Consider the following 17656-nt stretch of genomic DNA (forward strand, 5'->3'; position numbering starts at 1 on the left):
GAGTGCTAGAGATTGCAAACTCCCTGTTTTGGAAATCACCAGCGAGCATTCTGATAGCAGAAGACAGGGGAAATAATTCTTCTCTTTAAAAATTATACTTATTTTATAGCTCTCCTTTTATCAAAGCTTCATTTAAGTATTTCAGTCTCTCTTGTATTAAAAAAAAAAAAGAGTTCTGACTCTGCAGGAAACACTCTCAGTAAGAGGTAGCTCATAAATTAATACACAAACTTGGGGAAACCTCTTAGAATGTAATCTAGAAATAATTCAAGGAAACACAGATTAAAAAAAAAGACCAGGGAAAAAACCCTCTCAAAACCAGAGAAAATTAAACATTAGGACAAGCAATTCCACCACTACCTACACAGAAAACTGGGCCATGACTGGGGCACTGGACTGGGATGTAAAGCCCAGTTCCCAGCTGGGAACCAGTTTGTGTGCTGGGCTGCTCATTCCCAAGCACACAGGACACTGCTGTGGTCTATCATGCATGGAAAATTGGAGCAGAAATTCAGGGAGGTGCATAACTCCACGTGTCCCAGCACTGCCCATAAACCTCGCTGCCCTGAGCCCCCAGTCAGCTGCAGAGCAGCTGAAAAGTGGTTTCCCATCACAGCAGCCCCCCTCCTGAAAATTTAATGGGAAATAAAGGCGTGTATCCCCCTTTAATCCAAGGTGATCCTCACACAGAGCGGCCTCAGGTCCCTGAGAGTCTCCAAACACTGCTTGGCAAGGGAAGGCTGTGGTTGACCCCCAGCATTTGAGCCCCCAGTGCTGCAGACAGAGCCACTGCCAGACACGCAGGGACCCGGTGACCCCCGGGGGTCACAGCCCAGGAGCTCTCACAAAAGGCATCTGTGGCCCACAAGGCAGAAAGGATAGAGGATAAAATGCTGCTCAGGATGTCAGTCAGACCTCAGTTCTCCTCAGGAAGAAGGGAGCAATGCTGGCAGGAAAGGAGCATGACAGTGGCTGTATTCTGCATTTTCACGTGCATTATTCCCATTCAGCTGGAACAACAGCAAAGGCTGTGTGTGCAAGGCTGCAGGAGAGCAAAATATGAAGCTCAGGGCAGGAATTTTGTCTTTTTCCTATTTCTCGTCTTTTTCTGCAGTTTTACAGATCGTGTCTTTCAGATGGGAACTGGTAGCTGATGCCATCCCACCCTTTGCTTTTGATTCTTGCAAATTCCTTCTGGGTTAAATTCTGATTTAGTAACTTGGCATGCTGTGAAATGACTATAGATTCCAGCTCTAGCCAGGCAAAGAGCCAAGGTAGCTGCACTGTGAGAGGGATGGGCCCTGGCTCTGCTCCTGAAAATTTAACACATTTTAACAATTGAATGAAACATGCCTATGTCACATCAAAACAGAGCAGTATTAGGTTCTTGGTGCTGCTGAATTCAGCTGCCTCATTTGATCCTAATTGCAGCAAAAAAATTTTTAAAAGAGACAATTGGCTTCTCACTTTAAAAACACTCAGGGAAAAAAAGGGTAACGGATTCAAATGCATCTAGCAACAACCTGGGAATCAGGCACTACGAAGTAGCTGCAGTGTGTATGAAGCCATAAAAAAACCACAGAAACTCGTACTGATCACACCTGCAGGTTCAAAGCCATCCCTAAGTGTTGCATTCCCAAGCCCAACAGTGAAAAGTTTGCCATGACAAAGGGGAACTGCAGCAGAACTGCTCCAAGAAGCCTCCAAACAGCCCAAAAATGGAAAAATGGCACAGGAGCAAACAGAGCCCTGCACATCTCTGGATGTTCAGGAGCACCTTAGAATAAAGCTCAGCAACATGCCCCAAATCTGAATCAAAATTCCCATATTCCAAGGCTGTTCCTTATGCCTTATGGAGCTGGCACAGAGGCTAGATGGAGTTAAGAGGAATAAAGTGGGTATTTACTGAAGAGCCTTCAAAGGCCACACCCTGGCAGTACCTGGCAGCCGTGGCTCTGCCCAGATGGCTCCAAGTTGGAAGCAAAAAAGAGGGCTTGGTCACGAGATCTCACATTTTTATAAGTTTTAGTCCATTTGTACACAGGAGCCAGCTTTCCAATTAATAGCTTCAAATGATGAAGTTTCATCCTCCTTGCTTGCTTGCCTGCCCTCCTCACATTGTTCATGCTTTGGGCCTGAAGTCTGAAGAGATTGTACTTGAGTCTCCAGCTAGAATAGGATTGTCTTGTCTCCACCACCCTGTGAAAAGATCCTAATATAAACTTAATATAAACTAAACTATAACTTTATATAAAGCTAAAAGCTGCACACCAAACCAGAAAAACTTAAAACCCAAGGTATCATTCCTATCATTAAAAAAATGGGGTTTTGTTGGATTTTTTTTTCTGTTTTAAAAAGCAAGATGACTTCTTTCTTATCCTCGTCAGGTCTTTCTCTGCCTGAAAGAAGAGACAGGGCCCTCTGCTATCCTCATACCTTCAAACCACACAGCTCCCACTGCCTCCTCAACATTCCCTGGATGTTCTCAAACGCATCTGTGACTTGCTGTGGACTGGGTGATGCCTTGTGAAGGCCAACCTAGAGCAGAGGCTGGACAGAGCTAAAGAATAAAGGAGGGATTGATTCAAAGGATCTCCTCCATGGATCCACCTTGGGCAGCACCAGAGCCCAGCCAGGGCTGCAGCCAAGAGGTCCCAAAATGCACGAGCGCTCCCGGGGGCTCTCACTGGGATCAGCTCTGCTCCATTTGCACCTTGCAGTTCATTGTCCCATTCCAGCTTTAGCCCATGCACTCCCATCCTGCTTGTTTTTCTCTCTCCAGCCCACGCTGTTTGTGCTCCTGGGCCTGAGCTTTGGATCATTTGTCCTTGGTGCCCAGCTGGAGCAGGAATTGTTTTGTCTCCCTGCTCTGTGCACAGAGCTCACCATCCCATAATAGGAAGCCCTGACCCACACACTAAAGCAGCACAGAATCTGAAAAATAGAAAAGCTAAAACTTGAGGCATTAGGGTATTCCCCAAAAGGAAAACACCACAATAACTACGCGGATTTCTTTTTTTTTTTTTTTCCTGGAAAGACTTCATTACAAGTGCTGTGTTCTTTCATATGAGAAGCAGCAACCTTAGAATACATTTCCCTGTAGTGCATCTCATTACAAGCACAGAAATAACCAGTGTGTTTGCTTTGATCTTCATAACAGCTGTAAATTCTAAATACTGCATTAATTGTACAGGCAGACACCGCGTGCAACTGTGTGCATTTCAACCTTTTTGCAATTACCCAACCAATTCTCACAGTCACTTTAAAAAAGAAAAAAGTTTTATGACAAGGAGCTTTGGGTGCTTCAGCCTAAAATGACAAAGAAAGATCAGAGGAATAATAACAAATCAGGATAAATTGTGACTGCAGCATATATTTATTAAATTTTGCAGAACTATTCAGGCAAAAGCCACTGGAATACAGTACCACATGAAGTTTATATACACGGACAAAAAATCAAATAAAAATAATATATGAGCATAGAACACAATTATGGTGGTCAAAGAAATAATATTTACTTAGATACATCTTAATGTGAATGAAACCTTGAATAATGGCATCCTTAGTTTAGCATATTTTGTGTCTTGCTTTGTATCAGACTTCTGATACCATTTAGGAATCATATCATCAAATAATTCAAAAGTAAATTTTAGATGCTGCATAAAAGATTTGACAAAATATTACCGAAATGATCTTTCAAGTGACACTGTATAAGTAATAGAACAAGGCTTTTTTAATCAGGCTTATTTTAACTTGATATTTTTGTGCAACACTGAAATCAAAAAATAGATTGGGGTTTTAAAATAATGTAAAAGTGTCTATATCCAGATGTATATCTACTTTAGCATCATAAATGAAATATAAAACATAAACAAAATCTCAGATGGTGAAAAACATACAGATTTCTAATATCAATCAGCATAAATTACTTAAACCACCTAAGTAGCTTTTAAAGCTGATTTTATTAGACATTTCACATGAAATAAGGGGTTCATACTATTTTCCAGAAGGGTTTGTCCCCACTAGAAAAAGGTAATTTTAGTAAAGGATATATTTTTAAGTGCAATTACATAAAAATTGAGATTTTTACTACGTTTACAATAAGTTTCGAAAGTCTGACCTAAACCTTTTTGCTCCCAATAAAAATATTCCCACTCACTTCAAATGCAATATAACATTTAGACTAAATTGATTTCAAAATTCTGCTTGCCAACAAACAAAGCAGCAAAGGGCCACCAGTGTTGCACAACCTGTTTGCATAGCTGCCGTCACCAGAAACAGGACAGAAAATTGTTTCTTGTCATAGAAAATGCTCATAGAACTTTATTTAGTGGGATTATTTAGGTGGGATGAGGCCAGCAGAGGCCACCTCATCCTCCTGCCTGCTCAGAGCCAGCAGGGTGCATGGAGTGACCAGTGCAGATCAGACCTTTCAACACTGAGGGCCCTACAAGATGAAAAAGAAGATTAGTGTGTGGTACCTGCTGTGCAGCACTGGAGAAAAGCAGAAATCATTCTAATTTTGCCATTTAGATGCACCCAGCAGAGATTCTGAGCTTTGTTTGAGCAATATTTTCCCCATCTCTGCAAACAGCAGTGCTGTTAACAGCCATAAATTAATTGGCCATCCATTTTGTAAAGCCCAGACACCACTGCCCATGTCACAAAATCCACAGCAGCAATGAACATGGGCTGATCCACACTCCTGCTGCTCAGAGAGGGTAACACCTTATGATATCCAGGCAAAGTTGACAAAACAGGAATGTTATGACTGCAGTGTCCTTATTCTCTTGTCCTGATTCCAGAGGCAAATTGCTACTTAAAGCCCAAGGACTTGGATTCCCACAGAACATGGTGAAAGCCAGAAGTTCCTCCCTCCCCAGCAAAGCATGGCAATTCAGCAAAGCAATGTTAATGCAACGATAAGCAATTTAACCCAATTATTTACCAGCAATTATTTATCCTTTCCTATCACCAAAACCCACAGCCGTCATTTTTATGCAGAACTCACTCTAACAATCATGCACACAAGTGGAATAAGGTCTGAGCAGCTGTGCAGGAACACAGCTTCCAAAAAAAATCAATCTGTGTTTGGGAGAGACCTTCCACTGTTTCCTGGGGTATGCAGAGCTACAGGATACAGCAGCTTAAAGATTAGACTGGCAAGGAAAACCCCACAACTGACATTTTCAAAGCCAGCTGGGAAAATGGACACCCATCTTGCCTTCATCTTAAAGGTAATCTGCCTAAAAATCCAGGATTCTTCTTCCCTTTGCATATCTGGGATACTACATTAAAAAAATCTCTGCTTACAGGCTTGGAGATAAGACTCTCTCCCCTCTTCTTTGTTGCAAAGTTATCAAGGGCCTCTTTGTTCTTATACTGTGTGGTTCATTAAAAAAAAGAACTTTCATTTTCCCTATAATGGAAGTTGTGCCTTCAGAAACTACAAATATCCCTGAAACAACCCTGTGTGGAATCTGTTGATATCAGATATGTATTTCCCTGAGAAACACTCTCACAATGAAAGAAAAATAGCTTTTCATAAAGGAAGCTAAAAGAACTTGAAAAGTAATACAAAACACAATAAAAGAATTTATTTCTAGCAGAGCTTTTCTGAAGTATCTATCCTTTTGGAGATGTGTCACAGTTTCCTAAAGGGTTGGTATTAAAAAAAAAAAAAAAAACACTTTAAAAACACACAGCAGGTTTCTTTAGGGATTCTATCAGGCTTCATTTCTAACTGAGTCTCCAGAAGTGCATATCTGAAAAGAAAACATCCTGCTGTGCTAAACACTGATGTCAGGGGGCAGATGAGATCCTCCACTCCAGCAATGTGCTCATGCTGCACCTGAAGAGGATTCACTGGGGAGAATTCCTTGGTTCTACCTCTAGAAAAATAAGTCGCTGCCCTCAGCACTCTCCACCTCGACCATTACTGAGGGAGCAGGGTGTAAAGTGCATTTGCATTTCAGTCAGATGTATTTTTAAGAGCCTGCTAATGCTGCACAGGCTTGCTTGGTCACACCACCCCTGTTTTCAATTGGCATTGTAAAATTGGACCCTCTCCATTGCCCTGTTTTCCCCACTCAGTAATCCCTCCTATTTCCAAAGTTCCTTATCCTTCCTGTGAACCTTTATCTCAGCAGCAGGCTGAAGCACCAGGCTCTGCTAACAAGGAGAAAGCCCCTAGTGAATCCTTGTCTGGTTTAATCTTCATTTTCAGACCACTTTTCCTGCAACATATACTAATTAATTACTTTCCACATTTACTTGCCAAACTCTATTCCGTAACGAGCGAACCTCCACTGTGACTTCTCTCTGACATCCTTTCCAGCATGTCAGAATTTCTGTCACCCACCAGGGCAGCTGGAATTTCAAACACATTACATCTTTGACCCGTCCCTCTCCTGATAAAAGGCAACTTTAGCCTTGCCTTCATCTTCTCAGCACTTCAGCAGCCACCCCTGAAAGGCTCCCCCCTACTGTACACCAGCCTCAGAAGAATTCCACTTTGCTCAAACTTCTCCTCAAATTACACTTTCTCCTTCAAGAACTTATTTCAGTATTAGCAAAGGTCAGAAATAGAAAAGGTTATAACATCCATTTGCCACCCCTACTTAGATTACTTTATTCTTTCAGCTCAGAATATGAACTGGGGGAAAATGATCTAAAATGGCACTTGAGTAATTTCATTTTTATACCAGAGATGTTTTCTCTCAGCTTTAGGTGAGAGATTTTTCCTTCAGCTAGATTATCCAAGCTGTGTCTGAGCCCTCACTTCTTTCTGTAATAACTTTTAGCAGACAAACCAAACCAGGTATCTCTCAAATTGTCTTTCCTGGAGTGCATCATTGCATTATTATTTTTCGTGGCACAGGCGTGGGTGACATTTGTGCATGTTCACCCCTGGGAGCCTTACCTCGATGCATTCCTGCACAGAGCAGGATTGCAGCTCTTCGGGGAGGGCTGGAATGAGGCACTTCCCTGCTGCCCACGAGCAGTAAATCAGATTTCAGTTCAGTGCTGTGCAGTAATCAAGAGAGACATCTGCTGGCAGTAACAACAAAGAGCCACCACCACCAAAGCACTTCACATTTACCTATGTGGAGACACACCTAGGCATGAAAATGAACCATTCAGGGCTAATTAGAAACACCCAATCTGCTGAACCCACGTTTGCTTTCGTGACACCCTCTCCCAGGTGCATCCTGTTCCGTTTGTGATGCACTTCCTCTGGTTTTGTTGGATGTGGTTTGCTGCTCTATTCCACAAAAGTGGTCGGTGGGATGGATGCAGTTTGATACAAGAGGTGTTTTTTTCACTAAAAGGATCACTAATCCAGTTCAAAGCTGGAATATGTGCTCTGAGTGCAAGGTATTTGATAAATATGAGCCCTATAATTTCAGCAAATGAATGAGAGGGTGCCACCCATTAACCAATTAGTACACAGCAATTAATTGTAAACCATCCAGCTTTGATGATCCCTTAACTAACATCACCCACAGCAATGGCACTGGCACCAAAGGAGGTGTGATCTCTGGCACAGCTCCAGGGGGATGAGAGTCCAGCCAGCCTCCAGTGCTGGAGCTACTTCCCTATAATTGGGACAAAGATTATTTTTAGCCAACTCTCATGTGAGCTAAAAAGGAGAAAGCCTTCTTAGCCAGTGCCTTGAAGTGACACTTAGCCACAGCCTTGTTAGCTGTACAGCCCCTGTACAGAGCCCTGAGAGACACTGTCTCTGATCTCTGTCCATGGAAAAGAGTTTTCAGTCTTACAGGATGAATTACAAGCTCTGAGTGTTTGATATAAGTAGCAATTAGTGTGGCACAAGTGCAAAAGTAGAATTTTAGGATTCTAGATAAGGGGTTCAAAGGGGACAAGATGGAGGAAATTGGGCGTGCCTTGTCCTTTTTCTTCTTCTTCATGCTCTCCATGTTTCACTGTGGTGTTGGCATTTTTCTATTGGTTTGGGCTGGGCACACACTGTTCAACATGGGTGATGGATACTGGCACGTTATTGTAAATGTAACACATTTCTAGTCTAGAATGTTTGTAACATCCCACTGAGGGGCAGAGCCCCGCACACTGTCCTGCAGGACAGACCTGCTGCAGGTCAGAGAGAAAATAGATAAGAAATAAACAACCTTGAAAACCAGCACAGATGAATTACAACTCCTCCTTTGGCAGCGGGGCTGAAAGACAGAGACTTCTACAATCTCGGGAGCATTTAAATATCTCAGATCCTGACATTAGAATAGAGTTTCAGCTGCAATCACTGTGCTTTTCTGTTTGGCACGAGGCAGTTTCCACTATTCTTGCTTAATGTAAGTAGCAAAGATTGCACTTGCTGGTAGGATTTTGCATTCCTTGATAGGACAGGCTGCAGCTCTGAAGAGCCTCACCAGTGCATCAGAGACCACTCACATTCCTCTGATCCCATAATTAGAAACCATCTACATCTCCAAACTGCAGCACTTCTAATCCTGAGGATAACCAGGATAAACCATCTTTCACAGAAGCTACTGCAAAGTGTGGAAAAAACCTCTCTTTACATGCCAATGATACTCACACAGCTCTGAAAAAACATTACTGACCCTTAAAGATGTGGTAAGCTTTAAGCACGATGCTTAGTCCCTAATTACAGTGTAAACTATTAGAGAACAAATCTTACAGACCCCTGAAAAGGCTTTTTTGTTAATGCCTATTTGAATTAAGTTATGAGCATATGTATATTCACAGTGAAATCCAGATGAATTTCAGATGCCTACAGCCTCCTAAATAAGTTTTGAGACCTATAGGTCACACCACCAACTAAAAATGCACAGATCAATGACAGTGTCAGTTCCCAACACACAAATTAAAATATTTGGCTGACATGTACATTGTGTCTCCCAATGCCTCTCAATTCCAAACAGGAAACAGGAAAATATGCAACCCATCTGAAGACTGCTAAGTAAACTTTATTATTGCCAAGGCTAGTAGTGCTTATTGAGCCAAAATTAAATCATTCTACAGTGGGAATTTCAGAAGGTGTTGGGAGTGTGGCATAATAGCAGCCAGGGGCAAGATGTGAGTCTGCCTTCAGGACTATTCATGACTTCTATTCTTTCAAAGCTGGCATGGATAGGGATCTCTTTAATTTTTTATGTGCTGAACTGTGCCTTTTTTTCAGCAACCTCACCTGCTGTGATGACTCATTTCAGTAGCACTGAGCCCAGATCTCTTGTCTAAAGCTCAGTGGAATTCAGCTTTCTCATTTCACAGGAGATCTCATTATTTCCTTTAAATTGCCACGTACCCAGCTAAAACAATGTAATCTCCCCAAAAGAGACAGACTATGAAAAATTACATTTCAGAAATGAGGTCATTCTAGAGATAAATGTGGAGAGAACCATCAGGGTTTGACAAAGATTCATGTTTCAAGAAAAAGCAGCCATCGTTAACTCAGATACAAGCACAGCTAATCAAAGTATTTACCTGCTCAATTCATATGCAGATATTACTCTGCTCCACCAAAAGAATCTCATTTCTTCTCCATCACCCTACACATATTCATGCAGAAGATAAAATGCATAAACCCAAGGAATTTCAAGGGAAATCTTCAGAGAGCCTGCAGGTAGATCAGTTTTTAATGCTGCTTTTATTCAATTTATGCTAAAAATGTAACATCTAACCCACTCCTGAAGCCACCAGATTCCCATTCCCAGCACTGCATAGAACAGGACAGAATGGCAAAGAGGAGAAAAACCTCAGAACATAAAAAGGTTCCCCAGTTACCAGATTTGAATGCCTTTAAGCAACTCCTGTCCTCCAGAAAACTTCTTGTTTCTTACCTCCTGTTGCGTTCTTCAAAACAAGGCAGGCATTTTGAACTCAGTGGCACAGAAATCATCAGAGAGAGGCAGTCATGGCTCCTCTGCCAAAATCTCAAATTTTTGTGACTGAATACAACCACAAATACTGTAAGACTAAAACAACACTACTGAAAAATAGTTTGATTTATACCTTCTAGGCAAAACAGCACATCTTCAGATCCTAAACATGGCACTGAGGAGAAAATTAAAAATTCATTTCTTACACAGCTAGCACTTCTTTTGCATTTCTGTTAATCAGTCCAAATTTCTATTTCAGGCACAAAGTCTCTGGTTAATTCTGTATTTCAATTGAAAATTCACCTCTTAAAAAAACTTTTTAATTAGCACCTCTTTCAAATTGTGTAATTGTTAATTAGTTGCTCTCTGTTAATTTTAAGTTTGCTGCCAAAGTGCTCTGAGACTTTATAAATAGCCCACTTCGTATTTGGTTTGCATCACTGTGATGTGACAATGTGGCAGGCCAGACACAGAGCAGGGAAGGGAGTGGCATCCTTCTGGAACCAACTCCACTGAGAAATCCTGCAGGTCACAAACTGAAACCAGGAGGAACTCAGGAAAAGCAATTACACCTTGTTAACAGCAAAGGAAATTTCTGTTTGTGATGAATAATTAGTAATTGATAAAATTATTGCATTTCTGTTATACACTGTGGTGGAGGTCACACGTCCTAAATCAGGCTTGGGTGGAACAGCACCAACACCTCTGCAAACAGAAACAAGGGACAAATTAGAGGCAGGACAATCGTTCACAAACACAGACTGGGGCTCTCCTGCTTCTCATCAAGAAACAGCACCAAAAAAATGTCACAAATGTGAGAGACAAGAAGCACCAGGAGCAGAAAGGAAGGAGGGGAGCAGGACGGTCACAGCTCACTGCCTGCAGACACAGGCTTTGGGAGTACAGCACAGCAGCTCCTGGAGAGATTTTTAGAAGCTTTTCCTCTGGCAAGGAGAAAATACAGCAATTTTTGCTGGAGAATCTGAATTCTGCAGGAAAACAGGAAAAAGGGCTGGGAATTTAGGAGCTGAAAGTGGGAAGTTGGTATAAAATGTATTATTGGACCAACCAGGAACTCCAATACAATGAAATTGACTATAAAAGGCAGGAAAAAACTCAGCTAAAAGAACCTAAACTAAAAAGAAGAGATGGCAGAAGACTGATGCTTGAACACCAACACAATTCTCAACTGTGTGCAATGTGATTTATTAGTATACATTTTAAACAACACATTAGATGTTAAATCCAGCTTTTTGCTACAACCTTTCATGATACATCAGTGATGAAAAACTGGGTTTTTTTAACTGACATCAAAACTTATCGCAAGAGGGGAAGAGCTGTAGCTTTTGTGGCTTTTAGAGATATTTGGAGCAACCTGTGTGAAAACATAAATTCACAGACACACACTCTCAATATTTCTGAGTATCAGTACTTAGTGTCATTAACACTGCAGTCTAACTACTACTGCCAGTGATATAAGAATATTTTAGCTGCCCTCAGACTTCATAATTTCAATTCACTATCCTTAACAAAGCCTTTCAAAGAGCTGTGGTGTTTGTATTTAGAGAAGTAGTGGAGGGAATGCTGTCACTACAGACTTTGCCGGCCAGATAAACAAAATATTTGCTTCTCCAAAGCAAACGCTCTCGATAAGCACTTCAAATATCAGCACCTAAACACACAGAGATGAAGGTGCTGAATGTGACAAACTGTGACACGCCAACCCGTGTGTGTCTGCCTCCCTCTGCCGGATCACAGCTGTGTAGCTACTGGCCCCAGTAGCTGCAAAAAAAAACCAAAACTGCTGGCCGAAAAAACACACGCAGACCACTTTTGTCTCAAAACTCTGCTCTTTGTGTCATTTATGGTCAGCCTGTCCCCATGCAGAACCCAGGATTAAATGTCCCCAGCTCTGGTACCAAATTTGCATTGCCAAAGGTGAAGGCAGGTGTGTGAGCTGCGTGTAACACTACAAATAAAGCACAGGTATCTTGCCAACAAAAGCAGAGTTTTTCTCACCTCTCATAGCATGACAGTCTTGATGGGCAGAAAAGAACTGTCTGAAATTCACCAAAGGCCACAAGGTCCTGCACCTGGGGAGGAATAATCCCATGCACCAGCACAGCCTGGGGGCCAACCTGCTGGAAAGCAGCTCTGTGGAGAAGGACCTGGGGGTCTTGGTGGACAAAAAACTGTCCACGAGCCAGCTGTGTGTCCTGGAAGCCAAGAAGGCCAATAGCATCCTGTGGTGCATTTTCCCTCCCTCCATCCCCAAATGTTGCCAGCAGGTCAGGGAGGGGATCCTGCCCCTGAACATGAGGAGAAACTTCTTTACTGTGCAGGTGACTGAGCACTGAACAGGCTGCCCAGAGAGAATCGTGGTGTCAGATTTCTCCTCTGATCAGTGTTTATTTCAAATACGTGTGTTCCATTTACAAAATATGCAACCTGTACTGGGATTGCACTGGTACTGGGATTTTAATTATTTAGGCACACTGCATGTAACACAACATGCATAAACTCTAAGTCAGAGCTCTAACCCTTAACACTGTGCTTTAAAATAAAATACTGAACAACTCTTGCCATTACTTTTCTGTCCCCACCTCTTTTCAGGGCACTGACTGTCACTCTGGTGACAGCTGGAATCTGTAGGTCTGACAAGTTTCAAAACATTCACATCAGCATTGGCTCACGGCTCAGAGCACTGCACTAAAAGTTCACAGAAGTTCTGCTTCTAGAAAATCTTTTTGGTTTATTCAAGAGAAGGCTTGAAAAATGGAATTCACTCCAGAATACACAGCAGTCCCTAAGGGGCTGTGTACTGTTGAAGTCTGCTCAAGGCTCCATTAGCAGTACAGTGGGATTTTCACCTCAATTTAAGTGAATTTATTGATCCTGACTAACCTCCACAGCCCCTGCAGTCACCAATGCTTTATCAACAGTACTGCTACAGCACCTCTATTACTAGGGTTGTCCAGAATACCTCAAATCAGCTTAAATCCATCCCAGAAGTCCTCCTGCTGGAAGCCTGAGAGGATCTTTTTGGCCTGCTCCGAGTTCCACAGAAGCAATCAGCAATGCCCTCACTTGCTGCCTAGGGCTGGAGGAGGGGTGTCATATTTAATGGAAAGAAATAAGGCTAAAGAAATAATCACCAACCAGTATTAATGACAGGTCTCATCCTCAAATAAAAAACAAACAAAATGGAATATTCTGGGGAGTAGGCAAACACCTATCCCCACCCACCAAAACCCCCACAATCCTGAACACCAGATACGCAGAGCATCAGCTGGCCATGTGCAACCACCTGAAGATTAACTTTTTCCCTCATTTCATCACCAACATCCTTCCATCATCAGTAGCTGACTTATTTCACACACAGCCTTGAAGAAAAACCTCTGAAAGCTAAAGACTTTTAGGACAGTGCCTTCCTCACTTCTTTTAACCAATGCTGCTTCCGGAGTTTACTGCACCCTTTCAAACACTGCATTCCCGGCCCAGAAATAAAACCGCCAGGCTGAGATTTTTTTGGGGGGGCGGGTGTGTTTTGGTTTGGGGATTTTTTTTTATGCCTCCAACTATTCCTGCCCTTTTTTTTTTACATCAAAGCTGATGCACAACCGCAGGGTCTTATTACTACTCGATACGTTTTGCAGGTACCAACTCCCTTGACTGATGCCTGCGTTGGTTTTCTTGTTGTCACTTAACGACTTTGGGGGTTTTGTTCCTTTGTGCGACAGTGACTACACCCGTAATTCGTGTGACTCCTCTAACCCGCGCCCTCGGCCGGCTCCATTCCTGCCCTACCACAGGAAAACTGGGAAGACGCTGGGGAGAGAAGCAACGAGGGATGGAAATGGAAAGGAACGGGGCAGCCTCCGGCCGGAGGGGAGCGCGACGAGCCCAGCCTGGGTGGCTCCGGCGGCCAGGGCGCCGCGGGGACAACGGCGGGGCTGTCCCGGGGAACCTCGGGGACAACGGCGGGGGCTGTCCCGGGGAACCTCGGGGACAACGGCGGGGGCTGTCCCGGGGACAACGGCGGGGCTGTCCCGGGGAACCTCGGGGACAACGGCGGGGGCTGTCCCGGGGAACCTCGGGGACAACGGCGGGGCTGTCCCGGGGAACCTCGGGGACAACGGCGGGGGCTGTCCCGGGGAACCTCGGGGACAACGGCGGGGGCTGTCCCGGGGACAACGGCGGGGCTGTCCCGGGACGCTGCGGGCACAAACACGGGGCTGTCCCGGGACGCCGCGGGGACAACGGCGGGGCTGTCCCGGGGAGCCTCGGGGACAACGGCGGGGGCTGTCCCGGGGACAACGGCGGAGCTGTCCCGGGGAACCTCGGGGACAACGGCGGGAGCTGTCCCGGGGACAACGGCGGAGCTGTCCCGGGGAACCTCGGGGACAACGGCGGGAGCTGTCCCGGGGACAACGGCGGAGCTGTCCCGGGGAACCTCGGGGACAACGGCGGAGCTGTCCCGGGGAACCTCGGGGACAACGGCGGGGCTGTCCCAAGTAGCCTCGGGGACAACGGCGGGGGCTGTCCCGGGGAACCTCGGGGACAACGGCGGGGCTGTCCCGGGGAGCCTCGGGGACAACGGCGGGGGCTGTCCCGGGGAGCCTCGGGGACAACGGCGGGGCTGTCCCGGGACGCCGCGGGCACAACCGCCGGTCTCCCCGGGCGGTCCCGGTCTCCGCGGGCACAACGGCCGGCAGCGGCCGCGCTGACGCCGCGCCATGACCGTGCAACGCCCGTCGTGGCCGCCGCTGTACTTCCCGCACTTCCACGGCACCGAGCCCGTGCCGCGGCAGGCCGGCGGCGCCTGGGCCCCGCTGGCCGCGCTGTGCTGGCCGTGGCAGCCGCTGCCGGCCGCGGCCGGGCCGCCCCGCTACGCCGCGCTGCCCGCGCCCGTGGTGCCGGAGCCGCCGCGCCTCTGCTGCCCGCCGGGAGCGCCGCGGGCCGGGGACGCGGCGCGGCGACCCCCGGAGCTGGCGCAGCTGCAGCTGCAGGAGGAGATGTGCGAGCTGGGTATCCGCCTTAAGGAGCTGGAGCTGGCGGCGCTCATCGGCGACGGCTTCGACGCCAGGCAGTGTGCGTGCGCGTCCCGCTGCGGGCGGAGCTGCGGGCACACGGCCCGGCCGCGGGGGCAGCGGGTCCCCCCCCGGCGGTGACCCTTAAAGCGGGATGCTCGTGGGGCGGGTTTTGGGTATCTCCGCCCCGCAGCGCCCTAGAGCCAGCCCGGGGACGCGGCAGGGGCAGCGCGGGTGCGTGCGGAGCGCTGCAGGGAGGAAAGAAAAGTCTTTGTCCCGTGTCAGCAGCACCGGGCAGCGCTCACGGGGAGCGGCCGAGGGTGCGGGTTAGAGGAGTCACACGAATTGCGGGTGTAGTCACTGTCGCACAATGGGACAAAACCCCCAAAGTCGTTAAGTGACAACAAAAAAACCAACGCAGGCATCAGTCAAGGGAGTTGGTACCTGCAAAATGGATCGAGTAGTAAATGAGACCCTGCGGTTGTGCATCAGCTTTGATGTAAAAAAAAAAAAGGGCAGGGATAGTTGTAGGCGTAAAAAAATCCCCAAACCAAAACACGCCCGCCCCCCAATAAAACTCAAAATAATCCACACCAAAAGAAACCACCAACTGAACAAAACCCTTCCAGTTAAATTATAAGTGAGTTTGGCATCTTAATTTTGCAACCTGCTGGCCATGAAGAAAATGCAGGGAATAAAGTAGTTCAGCAGATGATGGTGGTACTGAGAGTTCAGGTGGTGAGGCCAACAACTGTAAGGATTTCATGCTCATCGTTTCCTGCAAGGTCACAGGCTGCAGTCAGGAAACTTTCAGGAGTGCAAAGGTTATAACACAGGAAAATGTCCATCAGATATCTGCATTCAAAGGAAGAGCTCAAAAGAAATTCAGATTGGTAGTTTGCATATTTTTTTTCCTTTCATTCTAGGAATACACACCACTTTCCATTTTTAATACCCACTGTTTTGAGAAACTCTAATTTTCAAATATTTGCTAGCCAAGGCATTGTAAGGATTATTAGTTTGCTTAATACATTATTGGATTTACTTAAAAGTATTGTAAATTATTAATGACATCATTAATGACAAGTTATGTTTAATCCCTGTTTAGATAAAATCCTGAAGACACTGGAAGAAAAGAAGATACAAAGCATGAAAGCAATGCAGAACCTGAAGTAATGTCCACCAGCACACTGAGGATTATTTCAGCTGGATATTTTGCCATTATCACTTTTAATGGGTCTTCAATATTGGGTTTCTACTCGCTATATGCTGTTCTCTTGCCAAATTAAAAATATATCGTTGACTTCTTTTGCATACTATTTGTCTGATACTAGTTACTGATAACACTACTGTGTACTTGAACCTTTTTTTTTCCCTCCAATTACTTTATGCAGGAAGTATATAATATTTTCTTCAAAAACACTGAGAAATGAACACTGTTGTTGTCAGGATTCCCAGCAGTCCATATCTGCAGCTGGGAAACACAGAAATGGCAATATAAAATATGGTTGGGTTTTGGTTTTAGTTCTAAATATATTAAGTGCAATTTTGAGTAAATAAGTATGGCCAGAAGTCCTAAGCCTCTGAACCAGCTTAAAGAACTACTTTCACATTAGCAGAAAAGTCTTTGTTACAATTACAGTGTATTCCTTTATTGTCTTTAGTGCACCATAAAATTCCAGAAGCTGTGGCTTGAGTTGGTTTTTAACAGAGCAGTCACATGACATTGACTGTTAACTGGCATTTATCTATTATTTCAGGAATAACAGTGCTTAGGCTAAAGCCTGTGGCATTTTTGGAAGTGACAATATCCTTATGTTTGGAATGCAAGTCCTTTCACGAGTAAAAATGGACAGAGGCAGGGATGGGACGATCTGGACAGCATTTAGCATTCAAAAATAATGCCACACATTAAGAACCCCACAAAGTAGCAAATTGGCTCATCAGACTGATAAAAAAAACCCAATTACTTTTTCCTGTTCCATTTCCAGAGCAGTAGGTGGCAGCATGAAATAATAAAGTTACCGACCCTGAAGCTGCAATCTTTTGGCAAAGAGCTTTATTTTTAAGAGGAATGTTTTAATCTCCATTTTTTTAAGCTGTTTTCCAATTGCTCAGCTGTGAAATGTTTTACCACAACACAATATCAAATTTTATTTCCTCTTACTGTTTATTGCAGCATTCATCCTTATACTGCCTCAATCTTTCCAGCCAGATTTTGATCTACTGTACACAGAGTTTATATTAAAAAAAAAAAAATCTAGTTTATAACTCCCATTTGTCAATCATCAAACTACAGCAATCACATTTTAATGTGATTACAAAGGAACACCAGAACACTTTGGAAATCTGGGCTGCAGTGTTTCACTGCTCCCCCTGCAGAAAGAGGATAAAAAGTCTCTCAAAGGGTTTTGAGGCTTAAGCAGAAATGGTTAATTGCTGTGAAAATGTGAATGGTTAAGCTGAATTTGTTGGTTACTATGAAAATGAGAACTGTGTTAGTACCCAAACTAAGTACCAGAAAACAAATTTGGATTGGACAAAAAGGGCCAATACGCAGAGGCCTTGAGAGGCTTTGTGGAGAAGTGAGGGCTTTAAAATCAAGTTAGGCAACAGAGGAACTATCTTCATTTTCCCAATCTCCAGATAAATTTCATTCCTAAACCACCCTAAATTTCCCAAGGTTATTGCAAGGACTTTCAAAGGTTTCCATTACATGGAATTGCTGCTTCCTAACAATTACTTCTC

The 17656-nt window shown here is 44.6% G+C and overlaps 1 protein-coding gene across 1 annotated transcript; it reads left to right on the top strand.

Annotated features, from left to right (window-relative positions):
• The first annotated feature begins 14523 nt into the window (after positions 1-14523).
• On the top strand, positions 14524-16211 carry C6H11orf91 (chromosome 6 C11orf91 homolog). Its single transcript, XM_053945759.1, has 2 exons — positions 14524-14969; positions 16017-16211. Exons 1-2 carry the CDS (start codon positions 14615-14617, stop codon positions 16082-16084), a joined length of 423 nt encoding a protein of 140 aa, XP_053801734.1. The 5' UTR covers positions 14524-14614; the 3' UTR covers positions 16085-16211.
• Positions 16212-17656: the final 1445 nt, after the last annotated feature.

This window comes from Vidua chalybeata, chromosome 6, assembly GCF_026979565.1.
Source record: "Vidua chalybeata isolate OUT-0048 chromosome 6, bVidCha1 merged haplotype, whole genome shotgun sequence".
NCBI classification, from domain to species: Eukaryota; Metazoa; Chordata; class Aves; order Passeriformes; family Viduidae; genus Vidua; species Vidua chalybeata.